The sequence below is a fragment of the Mobula hypostoma genome, chromosome 4 (assembly GCF_963921235.1).
Source record: "Mobula hypostoma chromosome 4, sMobHyp1.1, whole genome shotgun sequence".
Lineage (NCBI taxonomy): Eukaryota > Metazoa > Chordata > Chondrichthyes > Myliobatiformes > Myliobatidae > Mobula > Mobula hypostoma.
In genome coordinates this window covers 112,135,511-112,157,925 of record NC_086100.1, presented here as the reverse complement: position 1 = coordinate 112,157,925, position 22,415 = coordinate 112,135,511, and the positions used below count along the sequence as shown (strand labels likewise).

Below are 22,415 nucleotides of genomic sequence, written 5' to 3'. Positions count from 1 at the left end.
GGACAATGCAGACAGATTTAGCAGATGAGCAGAGGCACAATAATATTAACTCTGGCACTGACAGGTTGGGCTGAACTGCTTGCTTTTATGCTGTGCATCCTATAGCACTGAGCACGCAATCAAGGGCAACAACCTCCAGACAGTTTATGAAACTAGTTCTTTCCTGTCTTCTTTTTCTTTCAAATTTGGTTCTGCTACCGTTGGAAGCTGTAATCTGCATTTTGGTGGTGTGTTTTCGGGCCGATTGAGCGATCTGGCACTTTGCTGTCCCAGGGAGTGTTCCGTGTGGTGTGTGGCCTCAAGGCCAAGAAGCCTGGAGACAGGACGTGAGGCCATGGCTGATTCCATTTCTCACTGATCTCAGCATTTAAAGCAGCGAGGAAGATTGAAGTCATTGGGGTGAGTGCCAAAGGAGAGAGGGTGTTCAGTGCCCTAATCTCTTGCCGAAGGAAACTGTTTGCTTGTGAATGTCTGTCTGTCTCCCTCCCTCTCGCTCGCTGCTCTTGGAGGAAGGCCCCTCCCCTGCATTCGGATGATCTCCCTCTCCCTCGATGCTCTCTGAGGACTGTGCTAGAGTTCCGGGCCTTAGGCAAGATACAATCAACACGGTTTGTAGATTGGAATCTGTAGCTCACATTATGATGTGTTTCTGGTTCCTGGTCACTCCCTTTTTTTGGTGCTACTTTGGGTGATTTTGAATCAGGGCGGTCTGCAGATAACCAACACTGAGCTGAACCGAATATGCCTGGACTCTTTCGATTTTGTTTTATATTCTGTGTTTTTCGGTTTTTTTTGTTGCCATTTGTGTGATTTGTTTCTTTTTGCACATGTGGGAGGGGGGAGGTTTGATGTTCCATGGTTTTTCTTTGTTTTGTGACTGTCTGTGGGAAGACAAATCTCAGGGTTGTATACTGCCTAGGTACTTTGATAATAAATGTACTTTGAATCTATCACAAATAAAATATGCATTTCACAACAATTATACTTGATAGCCTTTAATTACACTGCATTGATATCCTGCTTCCACAAATACTATAACTATTGAAGAGGAAGGCAGAGGAGTACATTAACACATTGCAATTTAACAGAGATGGCATTAATTGATCAGTTGACGGTTCTCTCCCACTTGGTGAATGCTAATTTCCTGGAAGTATGAGAAAAAGCTTCACTCATTTTACCATTGATGTAGGTGGCAGTCATTAAATGCTTTGAGCCTCTCTTGCATCATATTCCTTTAGTGCTGTTGTAATAGCACAGAATGCAAAGGGCAAGATTTTTACATCTCCTCAGGATAGCTAGAAGTATCCTGGTATCTAATTTAGACAATCCCAATATGGCACACTGAAAAAGTCGAGCTCACAAAATACCCATAAATTAGCATTTTAATAATCAGATTAAAAGGATTAATAACAAGAAATTCACACTAAAGAAACTCCATCATCAAAATCAGATCTAATATCACTGATTTTTATGAGGTGAAGTTTGTTGTTATGCAGCGGCACAATGCAAAAACATGAAATTACAATAATAAATAGTGAAAATAAAGGAATAATGAGGTAGGACTCATGGGCCGTTCAAAAATCTGATGGTGGAGAAGAAGTCATTTCTGAATAATTGAGTGCAGGTATTCAGGCTCCAGAACCTCCTCCCCGATGGTATTAAACAATCATATTCAAAGATTTTACAATGCCTTATTGTCAAGTGCTGAGTGCTATATTTCATGTAGAACAACAATGCATTGTTCTCTTACTTTCTCCAGACTTGACACTGCTGATCACTTTAGCTGATTCTTCTACATTCTAACCTATTGGGAGTGGTTGCAAATGACAATCGAACAGCTCATAGGTGACATCATGTACCAATGAGCACATCTGAAGTAGTTATTTCAAGAATATCGCCAAGCCTTTTAGATTAAAGTGCTGCTTACAGAATTAACACTAAGGTTTCTTCATTGCACCAAAAGCAGCACTAGCAAGGTTTTATTCATTATTCCAACATGGTGATTGGGAGCCAGGGCATTTCAGCTCTATGGTTTCCTCTGCCATACAGGACATTAAAAATCAGACGTGGTTCACAGGAATGGAATTATACCATGAAGAACTGAGACTGTGGGCCTCACACTGGGCCTTGTATCTGAGGATTCACTTTCGTTCTAAATGCTACATGCTTACTTTTAGTATTGGCACAATTTTTTTTCTGTCTCTGCACATTGGGTGTTTTGTTGGTTCTCTTTTTAAATGGGTTCACTTAGGTTTCTTGTTTTGTGGCTGCCTGCAAGGAGATGAATCTCAAGGCTATATAATGTATATATTCTTTGATAATAAATATACTTTGAACTCTTGTTCAATCCAGTGGGGAAAGACAATGGTAGACCACTTAAGCAGCAGTGTCAGCTTTTATTCTATCAGTCCAAAAAGTAGTAATTAATTGTATCTTAAATTTCACAACTTATATGAAGGGAATTACACTTATGAACTAAGCTAATGCAACTCACAATTTCTAAGGTGGAGCTTTGTGAATACTTAAGCCTAGTATTTTCATCCTTATCCTTTACCGGTTTCAAGACAAACCTCTCGCTCCAGGTCAGCTGGTTGGTTATTTTTCAGATCAAGTCTGCCGTAGTTAAGACAATATCACTATACTACACTTTAACAACCTTTTCCCTCAACTATCAGGAAGAACTTCATAGTGTTAAACTACGAAAAGTAACTTTGCGTTTAATTTTATGGTTTTAAATGTTGCAATATTTGACAAATCCATTTTCCTCACTTCAATATCAAAGGAAACTTGCCCAAGAATTACTCTGCCTGCAACACCAGTATATTAAGCAACTGAATTTTTAAATATATCCGTAAAGGTAAACCTTAATAAAAGTCAGGAACCTAGCTCATGGAAAACACAGTACAGGATTTTTGTTCCAGGACCCTTTTTCTGTATGACATGATACTCAAAACATGGAGCACTCCAGACCCCAATAATACAAGTCTGGACATTACTTTCTGGGTTTTCAGTGGAAGAAAAGTGTGCATTTTGACTATGAAGTACTCAATCATATATAAGCTTCCAATATTTTCTGTGAAAACTACTTCTTCTTGACTTAAGAGGGAAATTCCCTATCTTAATCCTTAGGTTGACAAGAGGAAACCACACATAGCTAAGTTCCCTGTAGATGAACTGCTGTCAAGGTGCCCTTCTTTAACTACATTCTAATCCCACAGAGGCCCTTCATCTTCCACCCACCAACTCCAGCAAGTTTCCAAGTCCAGACTACTTGACCCCACTCAACACTTTCCTAAATCATCTAATATCAATTCCATGACTGACAACCGCAGCCTTTAATTTGCCAACCCATTCCCCCAACTGCTGACTTCAGCCCCGCTCGTTAAACCTGACCTTCAACACAGCTCAACCACACTGCCCACAACCAACGACTGCAGGCCCATCCCAACCTCCAAATGATAAAAATCTACAGTTGTATAATATATGAAGGTCTGTTCAGCTGCACGTGAAAATCAGCAGCCTCATACTCTATAGAATTTCCTCGAAGCAAGCCCAGGGAAAATTTGATAGTCTGATGCACTGTAAATATTGTAAGCACATTTACAAGCAGAGAAATTCTGAGCAACAATGTTTCAAACCTTCAGTTTGTGGGTTGCTAACAACTAAATTAGGGGCTCCCAAACTTTTTTTATGGCATGGACCCTTACCATTAACTGAGGGGTCCATACAGCTCAGGTTGGGAAGCCCTTATCTACAGTGTAATTTACCTGATTCTTCAGTTTCTACCTGTCATTTTCCACATTCAGAGAAGCACCCTTTACCCTTCCACCACCAAAAACAACTTCTTCTCATTTTGCTGCAACATCCCAAGGATATTTGCGTCCATGGCAATCAAGTTTGATCTTCAGCCATTTCTATCACATCTATCTGAAATCTACAGCCAGAGTAGTCATGGAGTCAAACTCAACTGTCATCGTTCAACAGGTAGCTGCCCAAATAAGAGAGGAAGGAAGTGGGTAGGGGTGGGGTAGTGAGGCTAATTGCACTGTGTGTGTTTTTTTTACATAAAGCCAGTATTAACTCAATGGGTTAAAAGACATCCCACCCTGCAAAAACTCATTTCAGGGAGGTAGTACTATCAATTTGCGGGAGACTCCCGGAACTTCCAGGAGAGGTGGGATGTCTGCAATAGAGTTGCTCCTTGGCAGCTGGCCAGCTAGTTTAAATAACGTTAGCTATGCTAATGAACGAATGACACCCGTTAAACTCACCTGAACATGTCTTTTACAGTCCTAACCCACCATGGGCAATAGAAAAGTCACTGTTACAAACACTGCAGCGAGCAACACTGTCATTTTTTTTGACCCCTATTAGGCAGGGGTACATTTTAGTGTAGTCTGGGGTGATGTACATTTTATATTTCCTTTTTTTGGAACACTCTGCCATGGCACGCTCTCTCTTGCTTTCTCTCCTGCTCTCTCTCACTTGCTCTAAAAAGAAAAAAAAATCGATTTCCGGGATATTGTATATAATTTGCGGGCATCAGGGAGCCACTATTAATATGCGGGAGACTCCCGGAACTTCCAGGAGAGGTGGGATGTCTGGGTTAATACTGCACAATGCTGCAACCATGATACTATCCCCTTCACCCAGAAAAGTAGGTACTTGCTCTTGTGTATGTGCACTTGCTGCAACTTAACACAGTGTGTTTACTAATCAAGATGCTACATCCACCACGTTGACACCACACGGCAAGTGGATGGCTGTTCAGTCCACATGTGAGACTCCTAACCTTTTGGATGCTTTCATCCTAATTTTCTATCTGACTGTCACCCTAGCCCACTACCCGTAACACCCAACTCCTCTCTGTTACCTCTGAGAGAGAGTGCTGCTGCTGAACCTTTGGAAGACTCGCTGTTTATTGAACCAGATGCAAGAGTCAATTGGAGAAGTCAACATATTTAAAATGGACTCTACCGATATCTTTGATCATTTATATTGAAGGAATACTGAAATTGTATTTAATTGTCATACCATTTTCAGCAATATAAATTAGTAAAGATAGTTTTCATTTAAAAATCAAGCATTACAATATTTATGTTGTGTTTTATATCCCCATATTTAAAATAGACAATTATGATGTTCCATATGAAACCAACTTTTTACAGTTCCAAAATGAGAAAGTAATGATATTTCTCACGTGTAGTTATGGTTTCATAGATTGCACCAACCAAAATCTGCAATGTTTGCATTTCAATTGCCACAGTAGAAGCAACTTTCCTGTACACGTATGTACCTGAACATTCGAAATTGAAACATAGAACAGTGCAGGCCCTCCACTCCATGATATTATACTGACCTTTTAACCTATTCTAAGATCAATCCAACCCTTCCCTCCCACACAGCTCTCCATTTTTCTATCATCCATGTGCCTATCAAGGAGCCCCTAATGTATCTGTACTATCACCTCTGGCAGGGCGTTTAACGGACCCACACTCTTTGTGTATAATAATTTATGTAGATAACAAAGATTGCTGTTACAAGTTTCTGCTTTTATTTCCTGCCCCAAATCCTGAGAATTATAGATCACTGAGTCTTATGTGGGCAAACAATTGGAAAGGATTCTTTGAGATGTATTTCAAAATTCAAAGTAAATTTATTATCGAAAAATGTAAATGTCACCATATACCACTGTGAGATTCATTTTTTTTCAGGCATACTCAGTAAATCCATAGTAGAATAATAAGCATAATAGAGTCAATGAAAGATTGCACCAACTTGGGCAATCAACCAGAGTGCAAAAAAAACCCACCAAACTCTGCAAATACAAAAAGAAAGAAATAATAATAATAATAAATAAACAAATAAATAAGCAACAAATTGTGAGAACAGGAAATGAAGAGTCCTTGAAAGCAAGTCCATAGGTTGGGGGAACATTTCAGAGATGGGGCAAATGAGATTGAGTGAAGTTATCCCCCTTGGTTCAAGAGCCTCATGGTTGAGAGGTGATAACTGTTACTGAACGTGGTGCTCTTTGCCCTGAGGTGAATTACCTTCTTCCTGATGGCAGCAGCAAGAAAAGAGCATGTACTGGGTGAAGGGGGTCTTTGATGATGGATGCTTCTTTCCTGTGATTAAGTTCTGTGTAGATGTGCTCAATGGTGGAGAGGGCTTTACCCGTGATGGACTGGGCCATATTCACTACTTTTGTAGGATTTTCCATTCAACAGCATTGGCTTTTCCATACCAGGCAGTGATGCAGCCAGGCAATATTCTCTTCATCACACATTTGCAGAAGTTTGTTAAAGTTTTAGATGTTATGCAGGATCTTCACAAACTCCTACGGAAGTAGAGGTGCTGCTGTGATCTCATTGTAACGCACTTATGTGCTGGGCCCCAGACAGGTCCTCCGAAATGGTACACCCAGGAATTTAAAGTAACTGACCCTCTCCACCTCTGGTCCTCCAATGAGGACTGACTCATGGATCTCTGGTTCCCTTCTCCTGAAGTCAATAATCAGCTCCCTGGTCTGGCTGACATTGAGTGAGAGGTTCTTGTTGCGGCACCACTCAGCCAAATTTTTAATTTCCCTCCTGTATGCTGATTCATCACCACCATTGATTCGGCCAATGGCAGGGTGTTGTCAGCAAACTTGAATCTGGTGTTGGAGCTGTGCTTAGTCACACAGCTTTAGTGAGCTTTAGGAGAAGCAGTCTGATTAGGCATGGGTTTGTGTAGACAGGTCATGCCACACAAGCCTGATTGAAACTGATGGAAGCAAAGCGGTGGACGTTGTGTATATTGATTTTAGTAAGGTATTTGAAATGGTTCCCCATGGTAGGCTCATTCAGAAACTCAGAAGGCATGGGATCCAGGGAAAGCTGGTTGTGCGGACTCAGGATAGACTTGCACTCAGAAGGCAGAAGTGGTTGTAGATGAAGCATATTCTGCCTAGAGGTCAGTGACCAGCAGTGTTCAGTAGGGATCTGTTCTGTGACACCCGCCCATGGTGATTTGTTTAGAATAGACTTAGATGAGGAAGTGGAAGGGTGGGTTAGTCACTTTAGAGACGACATGAAGTTTGTTGATGTTGTGGATGGTGTAGAAGATTATCATAGGTTACAACGGGACATTGACAGGATCCAGAGCAGGGCTGAAAAGTGACAGATGGAGTTCAGTCCAGAAAAGTGAAGTGATACAGTTTTGAATGTTGAACTTGAAGGAAGAATACAAGGTTAATAGCAGGATTCTTAGCTGTGTGAAGGAACTGAGAGATCTCAGGGATCCACATCCTTAGATCCCTCAAAGTTGCTGTGCGAGTTGATAGAGTTGTTAAGAATGTGTATGGTGTATTGGCCTTCATTAGTTGGGGGATTGTGTTCAAGAGCCACAAGGTAACGCAGCAGCTCTATAAAACTCTGGTTAGACCACACTTGGGGAGTATTTTGTTCAGTTCTGTCCCCTCATTATAGGAAGGATGTGGAAGGCTTCGAGAAGGTTCAGAGGAGATTTACCAGAATGCTGCATGATTTAGACAGCATGCCTTATAAGGCCAGGTCGAGTGAGCTAGGGCTTTTCTCTTTGCAGCAACGGAGATACAGCTGCATGAGATAATAAAAGGCATAGGCTGAGTGGATAGCCAGAGACTTTTTCCCAGGGTGTAAGTGCTGATACTAGGTAGCATGATTTTAAGGTGATTGGAAGAAAGTATGGGGGGGGGGGATGTGAGAGTTATAGTGCCTATAAAAAGTATTCACCCCCCTTGAAAGTTTTCATGTTTTATTGTTTTACAACATTGAATCACAGTGGATTTAACTTGGCTTTCTTTGATACTGATCAAAATAATTGACTGCATAATTATTCACCCCCTTCAAGTCGGTATTTAGTAGATGCACCTCTGACAGCAATTACAGCCTTGAGTCTATGTGAATAGGTCTCCATCAGCTTCGCACATCTAGACACTGAATTTTTTCCCTATTCTTCTTTACAAACCTGCTTAAGGTCTGTCAGATTGCAAGGGGATTGTGAGTGAACAGCCCTTTTCAAGTCCAGCCATAAATTCCCAATTGGATTGAGGTCTAGACTCTGACTTGGCCACTCCAGGACATTAACTTTATTGTTTTTAAACCATTCCTGTGCAGCTTTGGCTTTATGCTTGGGGTCATTGTCTTGCTGGAAAACAAATCTTCCAAGTCGCAGTTCTCTTGCAGACTACATCAGGTTTTCCTCCAGGATTTCTCTGAATTTTGCTACATTCATTTTACCCTTTACCTTCACAACCGTTCCAAGGCCTGCTGGAGTGAGGCATCCCCACAGAACGATGCAGTCACCAAAAATGCTTCAAGGTAGGCTTGGTGAGTTTTTGACAATGTGCGGTGTTTGGCTTGGGCCAAACATAGCATTTAGTCTGATGGCCAAAAAGCTTAACTTTGGTTTCATCAGACCATAGAAACTCCTTCCAGCTGGCTTCAAGACTTCCACATGCCTTCTGGGAAACTTAGCCAAGATTTCATGTGAGTTTTTTTCCAGCAGAGGTTTTCTCTTTGCCACTCTCTCATACAGCTGTGACTGGTGAAGCACTCGGCAACAGTTGTATGTGCAGTCTCTCCCATCTCAGCCACTGAAGCTTGTAATTCCTCCGTAGATGTCATAGGTTTCTTGGTGGCCTCCCTCACTAGTCCCTTTTCTTTTGCACAGTCACTCAGTTTTTGAGGACTGCCTGCTCTGGGCAGATTTACAGCTGTGCCATATTCTTTCTATTTCTTGATGAACAACTTAACTGTACTTCAAGGGCTATTCAGAGACTAGGAAATTTTCTTGTATCCATCTCCTGACGTGCTTTTCAATAACCTTTTCGCGGGGTTGCTTTTTGTGGAGTGTTCTTTTGTCTCCATGGTGTAGTTTTTCCAAGCATACTGACTCACCAGCAATTGGACCTTCCAGATGCACCTTGACTGCAACTGGTGATCTCCATTTGACTAATTATGTGACTTTGAAAACCAATTGATTGCACCAGTCATGATTTGGTGTGTTATATTAAAGGGAGTGAAAAATTATGCTAGCAATTATTGTGTTTTATATTTGTAATTAATTTAGATCACTTTGTAGAGATCTGTTTTCACTTTGACACGAAGTTGATCAGTGTAAAAAAAAAGCTGAATTAAATCCACTGTGATTCAGTGTTGTAAAACAGTAAAACATGAAAATTTCCGGGGGGGGGGAGGGCGGGGAGTGGGGTAGTGAGTACTTACAGGCACTGCATACACGTTTCTAGTAAATTGAATGAAGGATAATGGGGGATTTGATACATCAAAAAGACATGGAAACCTCAAAATTGATGTCAGCAACCAATGGGGACATGAGAGCCTGCAGATGCTGGAATCTGGAGCAACAAATAACCTGGTGGAAGAACTCAGTGGGTCAAGCAGCATCTGTGGAAAGGATGGATGTATGGTGTTGACCCAAGACAATGACAATTCCTTTCTTCCCACAGATGCTGCATAACCCTTTCCTAGTTGATTTATTTAACGGACTAACAATACCTTGTAGCTATTACATGGCCATATTTATTTATCGAGATACAGAGCGGAACAGGCCATTCCGGCTCTTTAAGCCGAGCCACCCGGCAATTCTCCAATTTAATCCCAGCCTAATCACTGGTCATTGTAAACTGTCCCATTAACTTACTAACCAGTACATCTTTGGAGTGTGGGAGGAAACCAGAGCACGCAGTGGAAACCCACACAGTCACGGGGAGAACGTACAAACTCCTTACAGGCAGCAGTGAGAATTGTAAAGTAGGTCATTATTCTAACTGCTTTGCTACCTTGCCACCCCCAGTATCTTGTGCTTAATATTTTCCCTCTTGACACCTTAAGTTTTGAATTTGTGTGACTAAGTATTTTGTTACTGTTTGTCTGCATGGTGCTGGATGAAGGACAGATCAACTAAAATGCTCCGCCCTACTTGTCTGTGCTTGCATGTCACTTCCAAAGGCAGAAGCAACCAACAGAAAATGGCAAGAGCCACTTCACGCACTGTTAAGACAAGTCTGGCGTAGCTAATAATAGAAACAGCTCTGAAGCCTCAAGTGTGTGCAATGCATCTCCTTCACGTCAGCAATTTCTTAATTACAGGCTTTTTTTCTCATGAGCTAAAATGTCCTCAAGGCCTTCTACGAATTGGATTAACAAGGTGGTTATTAGACTTTCTGCATCATACAGTCCCTCAATTCAAATGCACTTGGCCTAATTCCAGCCCAAACCTGCCATCAACGATGAATGTTGGGCTGGTGGGCAAAGGGCCTGTAGGAATAGCCCCAGACAATTCTGCAACTAAATAACATGAATTTAAATGATCACAGATAGAAATGCGAAATCCATCCCCAGACATTCCCTTGCAGGACCCCAAAGATGATCCTCTTAAATCACAGAGAAGTACCAAAAAAGTACTTTTGGAGAGGGCTCAATGAAGGCTCCAAAAATGATTCCAGAATTGAAAGGCTTGTCATACGAGGACTGTTTGATGGCCCATGGCCTATACTCACTGGAATTCAGAAGAATGGGGGGGGGGGGGAATCTCATTGAAACCTGTCGAATGGAGCAAGGCCTTGATAAATTGGAAGTGGAGATGATATTTTCCATGGAGCGGGAGTTTAAGACCAGAGGACACAACCTCACAATAGAGGGACATCCACTTAGAACGGAGATGAGGAGAAAGTTCTTTAGCCAGAGAGTGGTGAATCTGTGGAATTCATCGTCACAGGCTGCTGTGGAGGCAAAGTCATTGGGTATAGTTAACGCAGAGGTTGACAGATTCTCGATTAGTCAGGGCACGAAGGGATACAGGGAGAAGGCAGGAGACTGAGGCCAAGAGGGAAATGCATCAGTAAAGATGAAATGGTGGAGCAGATTCAATGGGCTAAATGGCCCAATTCTGCTCCTATATCTTATAGTCTTTTAAAAAAACCCTCAGAGCTTTGCACCTTGCACTTCTGATAGACTGGCAACAAGTTGCAAGCACAGGCATGATAAAATAAAAGTTCAGGATCTAAACAGCACATTCGGTACCTTGATGCTGTTCGAAATGTGCTGATAAAGAATTTCATTCAGTGTGAGATCAAATGCCAGATGTAATCAGGTGAGAAAGTCACTGCAACCGATAAAATTACATTCTCTGTTCTCATTTTCATTGTAAGATTTTATAATCACAGCCTAAGGGCTTACAACATTTCGTCCACCACCCCCTCCACACCACAACCAATTCCAATACTGCTCTTCAATTGGCTTAATTGGGACACAGAGCAGTAAAGCAGTGTACACGCCTTTTGACCCATGCTGTGTTGATCTTGAAGTCTAACCCTCTCCCACTTTTTATTTTTTACCTTTTAAATGATCTTTGATTAAATATCACCTTTTAAATTTACTTGTGATGTTACAATCAAATGTTCTGACCTCAATTACAGTCATAGTCATAGAAAAGTTCACCACTGAAACCAGTCCTTTGGCTCATCCAGTCTGTGCTGAACCATTTAAACTGCTTACTCCCATCGAACTGCACCCTTCATATCCCTACCATCCACGTACCTATTCCAAAACTTCTCCTAAACGTTGAAACGGAGCCGGCAAGTACTACTTGTGCTGGCAGCTCATTCTACACTCTCACGACCCTCCGAGTGAAGATGTTTCCCCTCATGTTCTCTTTAAACTCTTCACCTTTCACCCTTAGCCCACGGCCTCTAGTTTTAGACTCACCCAGCCTCAGTGGAGAATGCCTGGTTGCATTTACTCCATCTATACCCTGCATACCTCTAACAAATCTCCTCTCAAACTTCTACACTCCAAGGAATAAATCCTAACCTATTCAATCTTTCCTTATAACTCATGTCCTCCAGACCCAGCAACATCCTTGTAAATTTTCTCTGTAGTCTTTCAACCTTATTTACCTTATTAGCTATTGATTAAAGAAATAAATAAACGCAGAATAAATAGACTTGCATACTACAATCAGCGCATCATTCTCATAGGGTTAGCACTATTTGAGATGAACTGAGCCAGATGTAAATTTGCCAAGGAACACAAATCTTAATTCAGAATGCACTTGAAAATGTTGCACATACTCAAATAGTTCATTCAATGTTAATCAGAAATACATCTCCATACTTTAGTTCTTTTGCAAACAACTGAGTCTAAAATATGGAAAGAAGGATAAAGTAAAACAGAATTTAAGAAATATATTCTAACTTCCAGTCTAAATTCCTGCCCTGATGAAGAGACAGTTCCAGCTTTCAGAAAACAAACAGCTATGACAGATTAAAATTAAAGTGTTGCTTTTTAAATGAATTTCTGGCTTATACACAATGTTGAAATGAACTTAGTTTTGGCACAAATATGAAATTGTTTTTGCAGAAGGATCACTATCCCTTCCTTCACATTGCTCTCCCCATCTACATCACAGCACCTTTTTGGATTTCTTAGACATCAGACAACAGAGATGGCTATTCAGATAATGCCCAAACTGCTGGTTCACATTGTGCTTCATCCGAAGCATCTTTGCTCACTGCTGCCCTCTCATTATAATGGAATAAAAACAAGCACATTTGCAAATATTTACAAAAAAAACTCTTATTGAGAAATGACGACATTGTATTCTCACACTTGAAATTAAAAAGCAATGAGTATAAAACAGATGTTTATTCTAGAAACAATGCTTGATAAAATTTCTCTCCCTCAAATTTGTCATTAATCAGAATCGTTTATCATGGACAGGTCATGAAATATGTTTTGCTGCAGTAGTTCTGTGCAAAACATAAAAAAGTTACAAAAAATAACAAATTGTGGAAAATAATAACAACAAAGTAGTGCTCATTGGCTCATGGACTTCAGAAATCTGATGGTGGAAGGAAGGAAAATGTTCCAAAAATATCTCTCTCATCAGAACAAGACCCTATAGATAAATGCTGCCTGGCCTGCTGCGTTCACCAGCAATTTTTATGTGTGTTGTTTGTTAAACCCCTTTTCCTTTCTGAAGTCCCTGAATGTGTTGCTGCAACTTAAAATCTGCAAGTTATAATCAGACTTCCAATCAGCTCTCTTTTCCTCACTCACTATCACAGGTGCCATCCTGTTGCCGTGCTTGAGTTTCCTCTCTCCTCGTTTGTCTGCATCGCTAGTCACACGGTTCTATTTTTTCAGCTCCTCACAATCACCCATCTGTGGCCACAATCACCTCGTAGCCGGGGATCTTCTACAATTCCTCTTAGTGATCATTCAATTTTCTCTGGGGTTCCCAGAAATACATCTTCAACGGCCAATGCATGCCAGACGCCCCTTAAAGATGTTGCTTAAATTGCAAACTTGTTTGTTCATCAATGCTTTTGATCATTACATTAATAGAGCAAAAAAAGACTCCTTATACGACCTGGGGACTTTTGATTGCATTAGCGACTGTGCAAACAAGTCATTGCGGGATTCCCAGCAGCAGCAATAGTTAAGAAATCATTTCCAGTCATCAGTTTTAAAAGACTACAAATCCCAGGGGTCATTGCGGGATCAACTACCCCACCCCCCATGCCTACGACAGCGTAATATCTGGACAATATATTGCAATAAATGCTAATAAACCCCACTTCCGCGTTCAATCCGTTTGCTTTCGGCTGATCCGCGTCACTTTAAGCCAAACCCGTATCTCAACACGGCGGCTCAACATTTAATCACGTGGCCGGACCGTAGTGCCGGGAATCCGAACGGATTCCGGCATCGCCTCGTTTGCTGAAGGGGAGAGGTTAACCCCTGAGAATCCGCTGTGGATTAACACCCACTCGGTCGCTGTCAACTCCTGCTATTTTTCAGCCGCGAAGTTAGATCCAAACATCCCGGATGACAGGAGTCCCCAAGCCCTCCAGTGCCGGCGCCTCTGTTACCTGCGGGTCTCCAAGCCTTCGCTCGGTGTCGGCGCCAGCGCTGCCCATCCCCTCGCTCCAGCGCCGCTCCATCCCCGTGCTCGCCGGCCGGCCGTCTGCCCGCCAGCCCGCCACCGCTCCCCGGCGAGTTACCGGCGATCGCGCTCAGCTCCTCCTCCCTTCAGAATGCAGTCTCGGTGAGTGACGACAGCCCGCGAAAGGGCGGGCTCCCTCCGACGCGACCACGCACTGACTGACAGACTGTGGCTGGAGCGCCCGAGTGGAGAGCGTTCGTTCGCCCGGTTCCCGCTTCGGGGTCATAAACTGAGTACAATTTCATTCTGCGAGGCAGGGCTCGGATAATTTGCATTGCTTTGCATTAACCCACTGAGCGTTGGGCTCATTCACTTGCCAGAGGCAACGGTAGCTTGGGAGGTGGTGTCTTTTTTTATATATCTGTTTATAATCCAGTGCATCTAAGATTCGTTCTGTGTTGAAGCTTTTAAGAACCCAATGAGCAGTATCAGTTTTCATTAAGTAATATTTAGTCCGCAAGGCCATTAGATATAAGAGCAGAATTAGGCCATTTGGCCCATCTCGTCTGCTCTGCTATTTCATCATGGTTGATCTGTTTTCCCTCACAGCCCCAATTTCTTGCCTTTTTCCCGTATCCTTTCATGCCCTGACTAATCAAGAATCTATCAACCCCTGCCTTTAATATGCCTTAAATATTTGCATGATTTAGTTGGTGCAGCAGGTTTCAAAGACGTTCTGCCATTGCTACCTCTGTAGAAATCCTGTCACAAACAGGAGAAAATCTGCAGATGCTGGAAATTCAAGCAACACACACAGAATGCAGGAGGAACTCAGCAGGCCAGGTAGCATCTATGGAAAAGAGAACAGTTGACGTTTCGGGCCAAAACCTTTGGTCAACAGCAGTTTATTGGCAGCAGAGTCAATGGACTCCAGCTTACTCTCCTCATTGAACGTACCCAAGGTGGAAGTTTTATTTTTGTGATGGCACCAGAAAATGGACACAGCTGCTCCATTCTCACTGGGAAACAAAAATACCTGGAGATGCTGGAAATCTGAAATAAAAAACAGTAAACTTCCAGAAATAGTTAAGAGCTCAGAGACCACCTGTAGAGGCAGACAAAAAGTTAGAAGTGTTTGGTCCGTGTTGTAATGGACGGTCGTTGACTTTCCAATGACTCCCAACTCTCCAAAGATGTTGGCTGTCCTGAATATTTACAGTATATTTTGCTTTCATTGCAGAGGTTGGAAATTTGAAATAAAAACAGAAAATGCTGAAGTAATTAGCCAGTCAGTTAAAGTCAAAGTATAATTTATTATCAGAGTACATACATGTCACCACATATAATTCTGAGATTCTTTGTCCTGTGGGCATACTTAGTAAATCTATAGAACAGTAGCTGTAAACAGGATAAATGAACAACAAACTGCGCATGCAAGTATAAATAAAGAGCAATAAATAACAAGCATGAAATAACAAGATAAAAGAGTCCTAAATGAGTGTAATTATCCCTTTTTGTTCAACAGCCTGGTGGTTGAGGGCTAGTAACTGCTCTTGAACCCGGTGGTGCAAGTCCTGAGGCTCCTGTACCTTCTACCTGACGGCAGCAGTAAGAAAAGAGCATGGCCTGTGTGTTGAGCATCCCTGATGATGGATGCTGCTTTTCTACAACAATGTTTTATGTAGATGTGCTCAATGGTTGGGAGGGTTTTATCTGTGATGTACTGGGCCTAATCCACTACCTTTTGTAGGATTTTCCACTCAAAGGCATTGGTGTTCCCGTGCCAAGCCGTAATGCAGCCAATCAGCACACTTTCCACTACACATCTATGGAAGTTTGCCAAGGTTTTTTATGACATGCCGAATCTCCACAGACTCCTGAGGAAGTAGAGGTGCAATCATGTATTCTTCGCAATTATATTTATATGATGAGCCCAGGATAGGTCTTCTGAGAGAGTGACACTCAGGAATTTAAAGTTACTGACCCTCTTCACCTCTTCACTCTGATGATTACTGGCTCATGGACCATGGACCTCTGGCTTCCCTCTCCTGAAGTCTACAATCAGTATCTGTGGAGAGAAAAATAGAATTAACTTCTCATCAAGATGCTCTTTTCAGCAGAAGTGAATGAAATATTAGAGATCAAATTTCCATTATAGCACTCAGAGCCAAATGACAAAATGGTCAATTAGTGGCTAACAGGGATCAGAGTCCAATTTATTATCACTGACACTCACTCAGTAGCCACTTTATAGGCACAGCACTGAGGGGCATATTCATGGTCTTCTGCTGCTGTAGGCAATCCACTTTAAGATTTGATGTGTCCTCTACACAATACTGTTGTAGTGCGTGGTTATTTGAGTTATAGTTACCTTCCTGCCAGCTTGAACCAGTCTGGCCATTGTTCTCTGGCCCCTCTCATTAACATTTTCACCCACAGAACTGTCATTCAGTGGACTTTTTTGTTTGTTTTTTGTACCATTCTCTATAAACCCTAGAGACTGTTGTGCATGAAAATCCCATGAGAGCAGTGCTTTCTGAAATACTCAAACCATTCCATCTGGCACCCACAATCATTTCATGGTCAAAATCACTTAAATCACATTTCTTCCAAATTCTGATGTGTGGTCTGAACAACAACTGACTCTCTTTACAACAACTGACTCCCTTTTTCTTTTGACTCTTAATGGCAGTTGGCAGTCCAACTTAAAGGTGCATTAACGCCACCAACTGGACTGGAGTGCAGTGTAGTAGATAATTGAAAAAAAACCTTACTACTTCTCTTTTTAAATGAAAGCTAAATTCCCCCAAAAAGCCCTATAGATTGTAAGTAATGAAAAACACTATTGTGAATTTAATTAAAGTCACTCACATAACTTAGCAAAGTTTTAAAATGAAGACTATCAACTCCCAAAGACTGTAATCAAAACTGAACCTCTTGACCATGTCTGCATGCTTTTATGCATTGAGTTGTTACCACAATTGGCTGATTGGACATTTACGTTAACAAGCACGAGTACGAGTGTACCTAATAAAGTGGTCACTAAGTGTATGTCATGAAATTTGTCATTTTGCAGCAACAGTACAGTGCAAAATGTAACAAGATAATTGTAAGTTACAATAAGAAATATATAAAAACTAATAAATAGTGCAAAAAGTGAGCAAAATAATGAGTTGGTGTTCATTGGCTAAGAAATCTGATGGTGGAGAGGAAGAAGCTGCTCCTAAAATGTTGAGTGTGTGTCTTCATGATCCTGTACCTCCTCCCTGATGGCACTAATGAGAAGAGGGCATGTCCTGGATATCGAGGGTGTCCAATCATGGATGCTGCCGCCTTGAGGCACCGCCTTTTGAAGATGTCCTCAATGGTGGGGATGCTAATGCCCATGATAGAGCTGGCTGAATATACAACCCTCTGCAGCTTTTTTCAATCCTGTGCTTTGGAGCCTCCATGCCAGGCAGTGTTGCAACTGCTCAGAATGCTCTCCACTGTACATCTGTAGAAAATTGCTGGAGACTTTGGTGACATACCAATTCTCCTCAAACTCCTAATGAAATAAAGCTGTTATTGTGCATGGGGATTGCACCAAAATGTTGGGCCTGGGATAGATCTTCTGAGATATTGACTCCTTGAAATTTGAGGCATCTCATTCTTTCAACCACTGACCCCTCAATATGTTCTCTCAACTTCCCCATCCTGAAGTCCACAATCAATCCCTTGGTCTTACTGATGCTGAGTGCTAGGTTGTTGTTCTAACTCATTAAAGATAACTCCAAGAAAGAAGCTTATAAGTATTACTAGGCCTTGGAATTGGGAGTATTTGAGAAGTTTACAAACAAAGACTGAGAAATGGATAGGGCAAGGCACAATAGAATATGAGACCAAACTTCATTCCCTCAAAATTAAGCAATAAGCTGCAAGACCTTGGCCTCAATACCTTCTTGCGCAACTGGATCCTCGATTTCCTCACTTGCAAACCCCAGTCAGCTTGGATTGGCAACACCATCTCCTCCACAATCTCCCTCAGCACAGATGCACCACAAGGCTGTGTGATTAGCCCCCTATTCTATTTGCTTTAACACTTATGACTGCGTGGCTAAGCACAGCTCCAACACCATATTCAAGTGTTGGAGCTGATGACACCACTGTCATTGGCCAAATGAAGGAGGTGGTGATGAATCAGTATATAAGAAGGAGACTGCCAGTCTGGCCGAGTGGTGCCGCAACAGCAATCTCTTACTCAATGTCAGCAAGACCAAGGTGCTGATTACTAATACAGAAGGAGGACACCAGAGGACAATGAGCCAGTCCTCATTGGGAGATCAGAGGTGGAGAGGGTCAGCAACTTTAAATTCCTCGGTGTTACTATTTCAGAGGATCCGTACTGAGTCGAGCACGTAAATATTATAAAGAAAGCACTGTAGTATCTCTACTTTCTAAGAACTTTGTGAATATTTGACATGTCATCAAAATCTTTTGACAAACTTCTATATATCTGCAGTGGAGAGTATATTGACTGGTGACATTACGGCTTGGTATTGAAAGACCAATGCCGTTGAACAAAAAAACTGACAAAAAGTGGAGGATATAGCCCAGTTCATCATGTGGAAAGCTATTCCCCACCCCCCAATGCCTCACAGCATTGCGCACATCTACAAGGAGCGCTTTCACAACAACGCTGCGTCCATCATCAAGGACCTCCACCATCCAGGCCATGCTCTCTTTCTTGCTGTTGCTATCTAGAAGGTGGTACAGGAGCCTTAGAACCCACACAACCAGGTTCAGGAACAATTATCACCCCACAACCAACAGGCTTTTGAACCAGATGGGATAACTTCACTAACCTTCACTTACCCCATCACTGAACTGTTCCCATAACCTATGGGCTCACTTTCAAAGACTCTTCCTCTCATGTTCTCAATATTTTTGCTTATTTATTATTATTAGTAGTATTTTTTAGGAGTGTTGACAAAAATCAACACGAGGGTAATTATTTCTAATGTATACTTTACTGAACCCGCCAACAAATCTTCCCCATTTCTCATTTCAACTTCCAAGCCAGTTCTCCATAGCCCTTGGTCCCTTGATCTTTCAAAAATGTGTCTTCTTCCTCTTCAGATATCCCCAATGCTTTACAGTACTGTATTAACTACAGTACACTGTAGTAAGGTATTCTAGATATTTGCTGCTCTCTGTGGGAAATTGTTCCCACACACCCAGTTTTAAAGGACCAACTTCTAATCTTGTAACTATGTCTGCTTGCACAGGATTCTTCCACTAGTGGAACCACCTTGCCATCCACTCTACCATGCCACCTCTGAATCTTATCTGTTTCAATAAGGTTATCCCTCATTCAAGGAGCTGAGCCACAGAAGCTGATATGAGGGCATATGGCCAAAAGCTTGATCAGGACTCAAGGTGTTCAGAAGAAACTTAAAGGAAGTTAGAAGGAGATGCAGAGACTTTCAGGGAGGGAGCCAGATTTAGGGTCTGAGCAGCTGAAAGCATCAACTAAAGCAATTATATTTGTAAATCAATAATAGTGCTCAAACAACATTGAGAATTAAAGGGTTGTATAGGTACAGAGATAGGGAGGAGTTGGATCAGAAAGGGATTTAAGAATTCTGAAACTATGTTGTGTGATGAGAGGACTAGATGAGGATGGTAAGGACCCAACTACTGGAGTATCCGAGACTAGAATCGAGACACGATTTTGAGACTGAGATGAGAACGGGGTTCTTGACTAGATGCTAGTTGAGAACCTGATGAGACCAGATGAGAATCCAAATGAGACAGAAATTCTAAACGCAATTGCAGACTGACACAAAGTTGGGTTGATGACTGAGCAGCGAACCTGAATTCAGGTGCTTTTAAAATAGCTAAATCTTGGTGCCAAAACATGGCAGCAATTAGAAGAGTGGACCAAAATCTTTAAGGGGACCGTGCCAGTTATCTATACTCCAGAGAACTGGAGCACCTAAACTTTGGGGGCTGGCACAGTCAGGCGCATACCGTAACACGTTACTTCATTCGGATGTAATATGGGGCAAGAAATGCAGGAGTGAAGGGTTAATATTACTTGGTGAGGGATAGAACCTGAAATGCCATTACAAAGACAGTGCCTCTACTTTATTAGAAGTTTATGTAGATTCAGCATGTCATCTAAAACTTTAACAAACTTCTATAGATGCACAGTGGAATGTATCCTGACTGGAGGCATCATGATGTGGTGTGGAAACACCAATGCCCAGAAATAGAAAAGTCTTCAAAAATTGGTGGATACAGTTGCATCAGCATGAATTAAGCAGTTTGATGACCTGGTGGAAGAAGCTATCCCAGAGCTTGCTGGTCCTGGCTTTTATGCTGTGGTACCGTTTCCCGGTTGGTAGCAGCTGGAACAGTTTGTGGTTGGGGTGATTCGGGTCTCCAATGACCCTTTTTACACACCTGTCTTTGTAAACGTCCTGAATAGTGAGAAGTTCACAACGACAGATGTGCTGGGATGTCCGCACCACTCTCTGCAGAGTCCTGCGATTGAGGGAAGTACAGTTCCCATACCAGGCAGTGATGCAGCTAGTCAGGATGCTCTCAATTGTGCCCCTATAGAAAGTTCTTAGAATTTGGGGGGGAATACCAAACTCCTTCAACCATCTGAGGTGAAAGAGGCACTATTATGCCTTTTTCAACACACAGCCGGTATATACAGATCAAGTTAGATCCTCGGTGATGTTTATACTGAGGAAGTTAAATCTGTTCACCCTCTCAACCCCAGATCCATTGATGGCTATAGGGGTTAGTCTGTCTCCATTCCTCCTGTAGTCCACAACCAGCTCCTTTACTTTTTCAATGTGGATGAAGAGGTTGTTTTCTTGACACCACTGTGTCAGGGTGATGACTTCTTCTCTGCAGGCTGCCTCATTATTATTTGAGATTAGGCCAATCAGTGTAGTGTTGTCAGCAAATTTAATTAGCAAATTGGAACTGTGAGCGGTGATACAGTCATGGGTATACAGAGAGTAAAGGAGGGGGCTCAGGACACAGCCCTGGGGGGCACCTGTGTTGAGGGTCAGAGGGGCAGAGGTGAGAGAGCCCATGCTTACCACCTGCCCCGATCTTACAGGAAGTTCAGGATCCTAAGAAGAACGTGGTAACACGCCTCAATGAATAATACATACATACTTTGATAATAAATTTACTTTGAAGTTTGAACTTTGAATCTAAAGTAGTATAGCTTTGGATGAGCTCCTCCTTATAGAGGATATTAATAAATGAGACTAGCCAGGAGTGGAATGCAAGGATAGATGAGGAGATAGAACAGGGATGAAATCAGACAACGTTACTGATGTGGACGTAGGTGAGATTAGTGGAGGTACATGTGTCTGATTAGGTTTACGGGCCTTTAATTATTTAGCTAATGCCTAAAATCACTAAGTAATTTTGCTTTGCACTGTTGTAACTATATGTTATAATTATGTGGTTTTTGTTAGCTTTTAAGTCGGTTTGTCATGTGTTTCTGTGATATCATTCTGGAAAAACATTGTATCATTTCTTAATGCATATATTACTAAATGACAATAAAAGAGGACTGCGTGTCCTCATAATCTAATCTAATCTAATATAATAAACTATTTACTTAAGCACTGTAAATCCATAATCCTGTGCCACCTGTGCATTGTTACTGTGCTGTAGGTAAGGTGATATACCTTAAAATCACTTGCCCCAGTGGCTCTGGCATTCACCAGCATAAAGTACTTTGAGAAGCTGGTTACAGAACACATCAACTCCAGTCTCCCAGGCAACCTCAATCCACTGCAATTTGCTTATCACTGGAACAGGCCTACAGCAGAAGCCATGTTTTTGGCCCTAGCCTCAACTCTGCGGCATCTGTGTAATAAAGATAGCTACATCAGTTTGTTAACCATTGATAGTCATTGAGGCTGGTTACCATGTTCTTCTTAGGCACTGGTATAATTGAAGCCTGCTTGAAGCAGGTGGGTACCTCAGACTGCCAAAAGAAGAGGTTAAAGATTTCATTGAACACTCCACTCAGTTGATCAGCACAGGTCTTTTGTACATGGCCCTGTTCATCATCTGGGCTGGATACTTTCTGTGGGTTCACCTTCCTGAAGGATGCTTGCACATCTGTCTCAGAGACTGAAACCACAGGATCATCAGAGGCTGTGGGAACTCGTGATGGTTCCTCCACGTTTCGATGGTCAAAGTGAGCAAAGAAGGCATCGAGCCCATCTGGAAGTGAAGCCCTGTGCTTGTCTATGTCTCTGGATTTACATTGTAACGTGTGATAGCATTCAAGCCCTGCCACAACTGCCGAGCAACCGTTCATTGTTTCAATACTTAAAGGGATACTTAACATTTGATGTTCATTCTTGTTGGAGCTACAGGTATAAAGAAATTTGTAATTAATGCTCTTATTACATATGCAACAAACCAATATATTTTTTAAACTAGAAGCAGCGTAA

The 22,415-nt window shown here is 41.9% G+C and overlaps 1 protein-coding gene across 2 annotated transcripts in view; it reads right to left on the bottom strand.

Annotated features, from left to right (window-relative positions):
* Positions 1–14,147, bottom strand: part of fam241a (family with sequence similarity 241 member A) — a 42,599-nt gene extending 28,452 nt beyond the window's left edge. The window contains exon 1 of one of the 2 annotated variants that reach the window (XM_063045021.1): positions 13,922–14,147. In XM_063045021.1, coding sequence (XP_062901091.1) covers positions 13,922–13,993 — 72 coding nt within the window. In that variant the 5' untranslated portion in view covers positions 13,994–14,147. The remainder of the gene's footprint in view (positions 1–13,921) is intronic. The other variant, XM_063045020.1, reaches the window with a different exon arrangement.
* Positions 14,148–22,415: the final 8,268 nt, after the last annotated feature.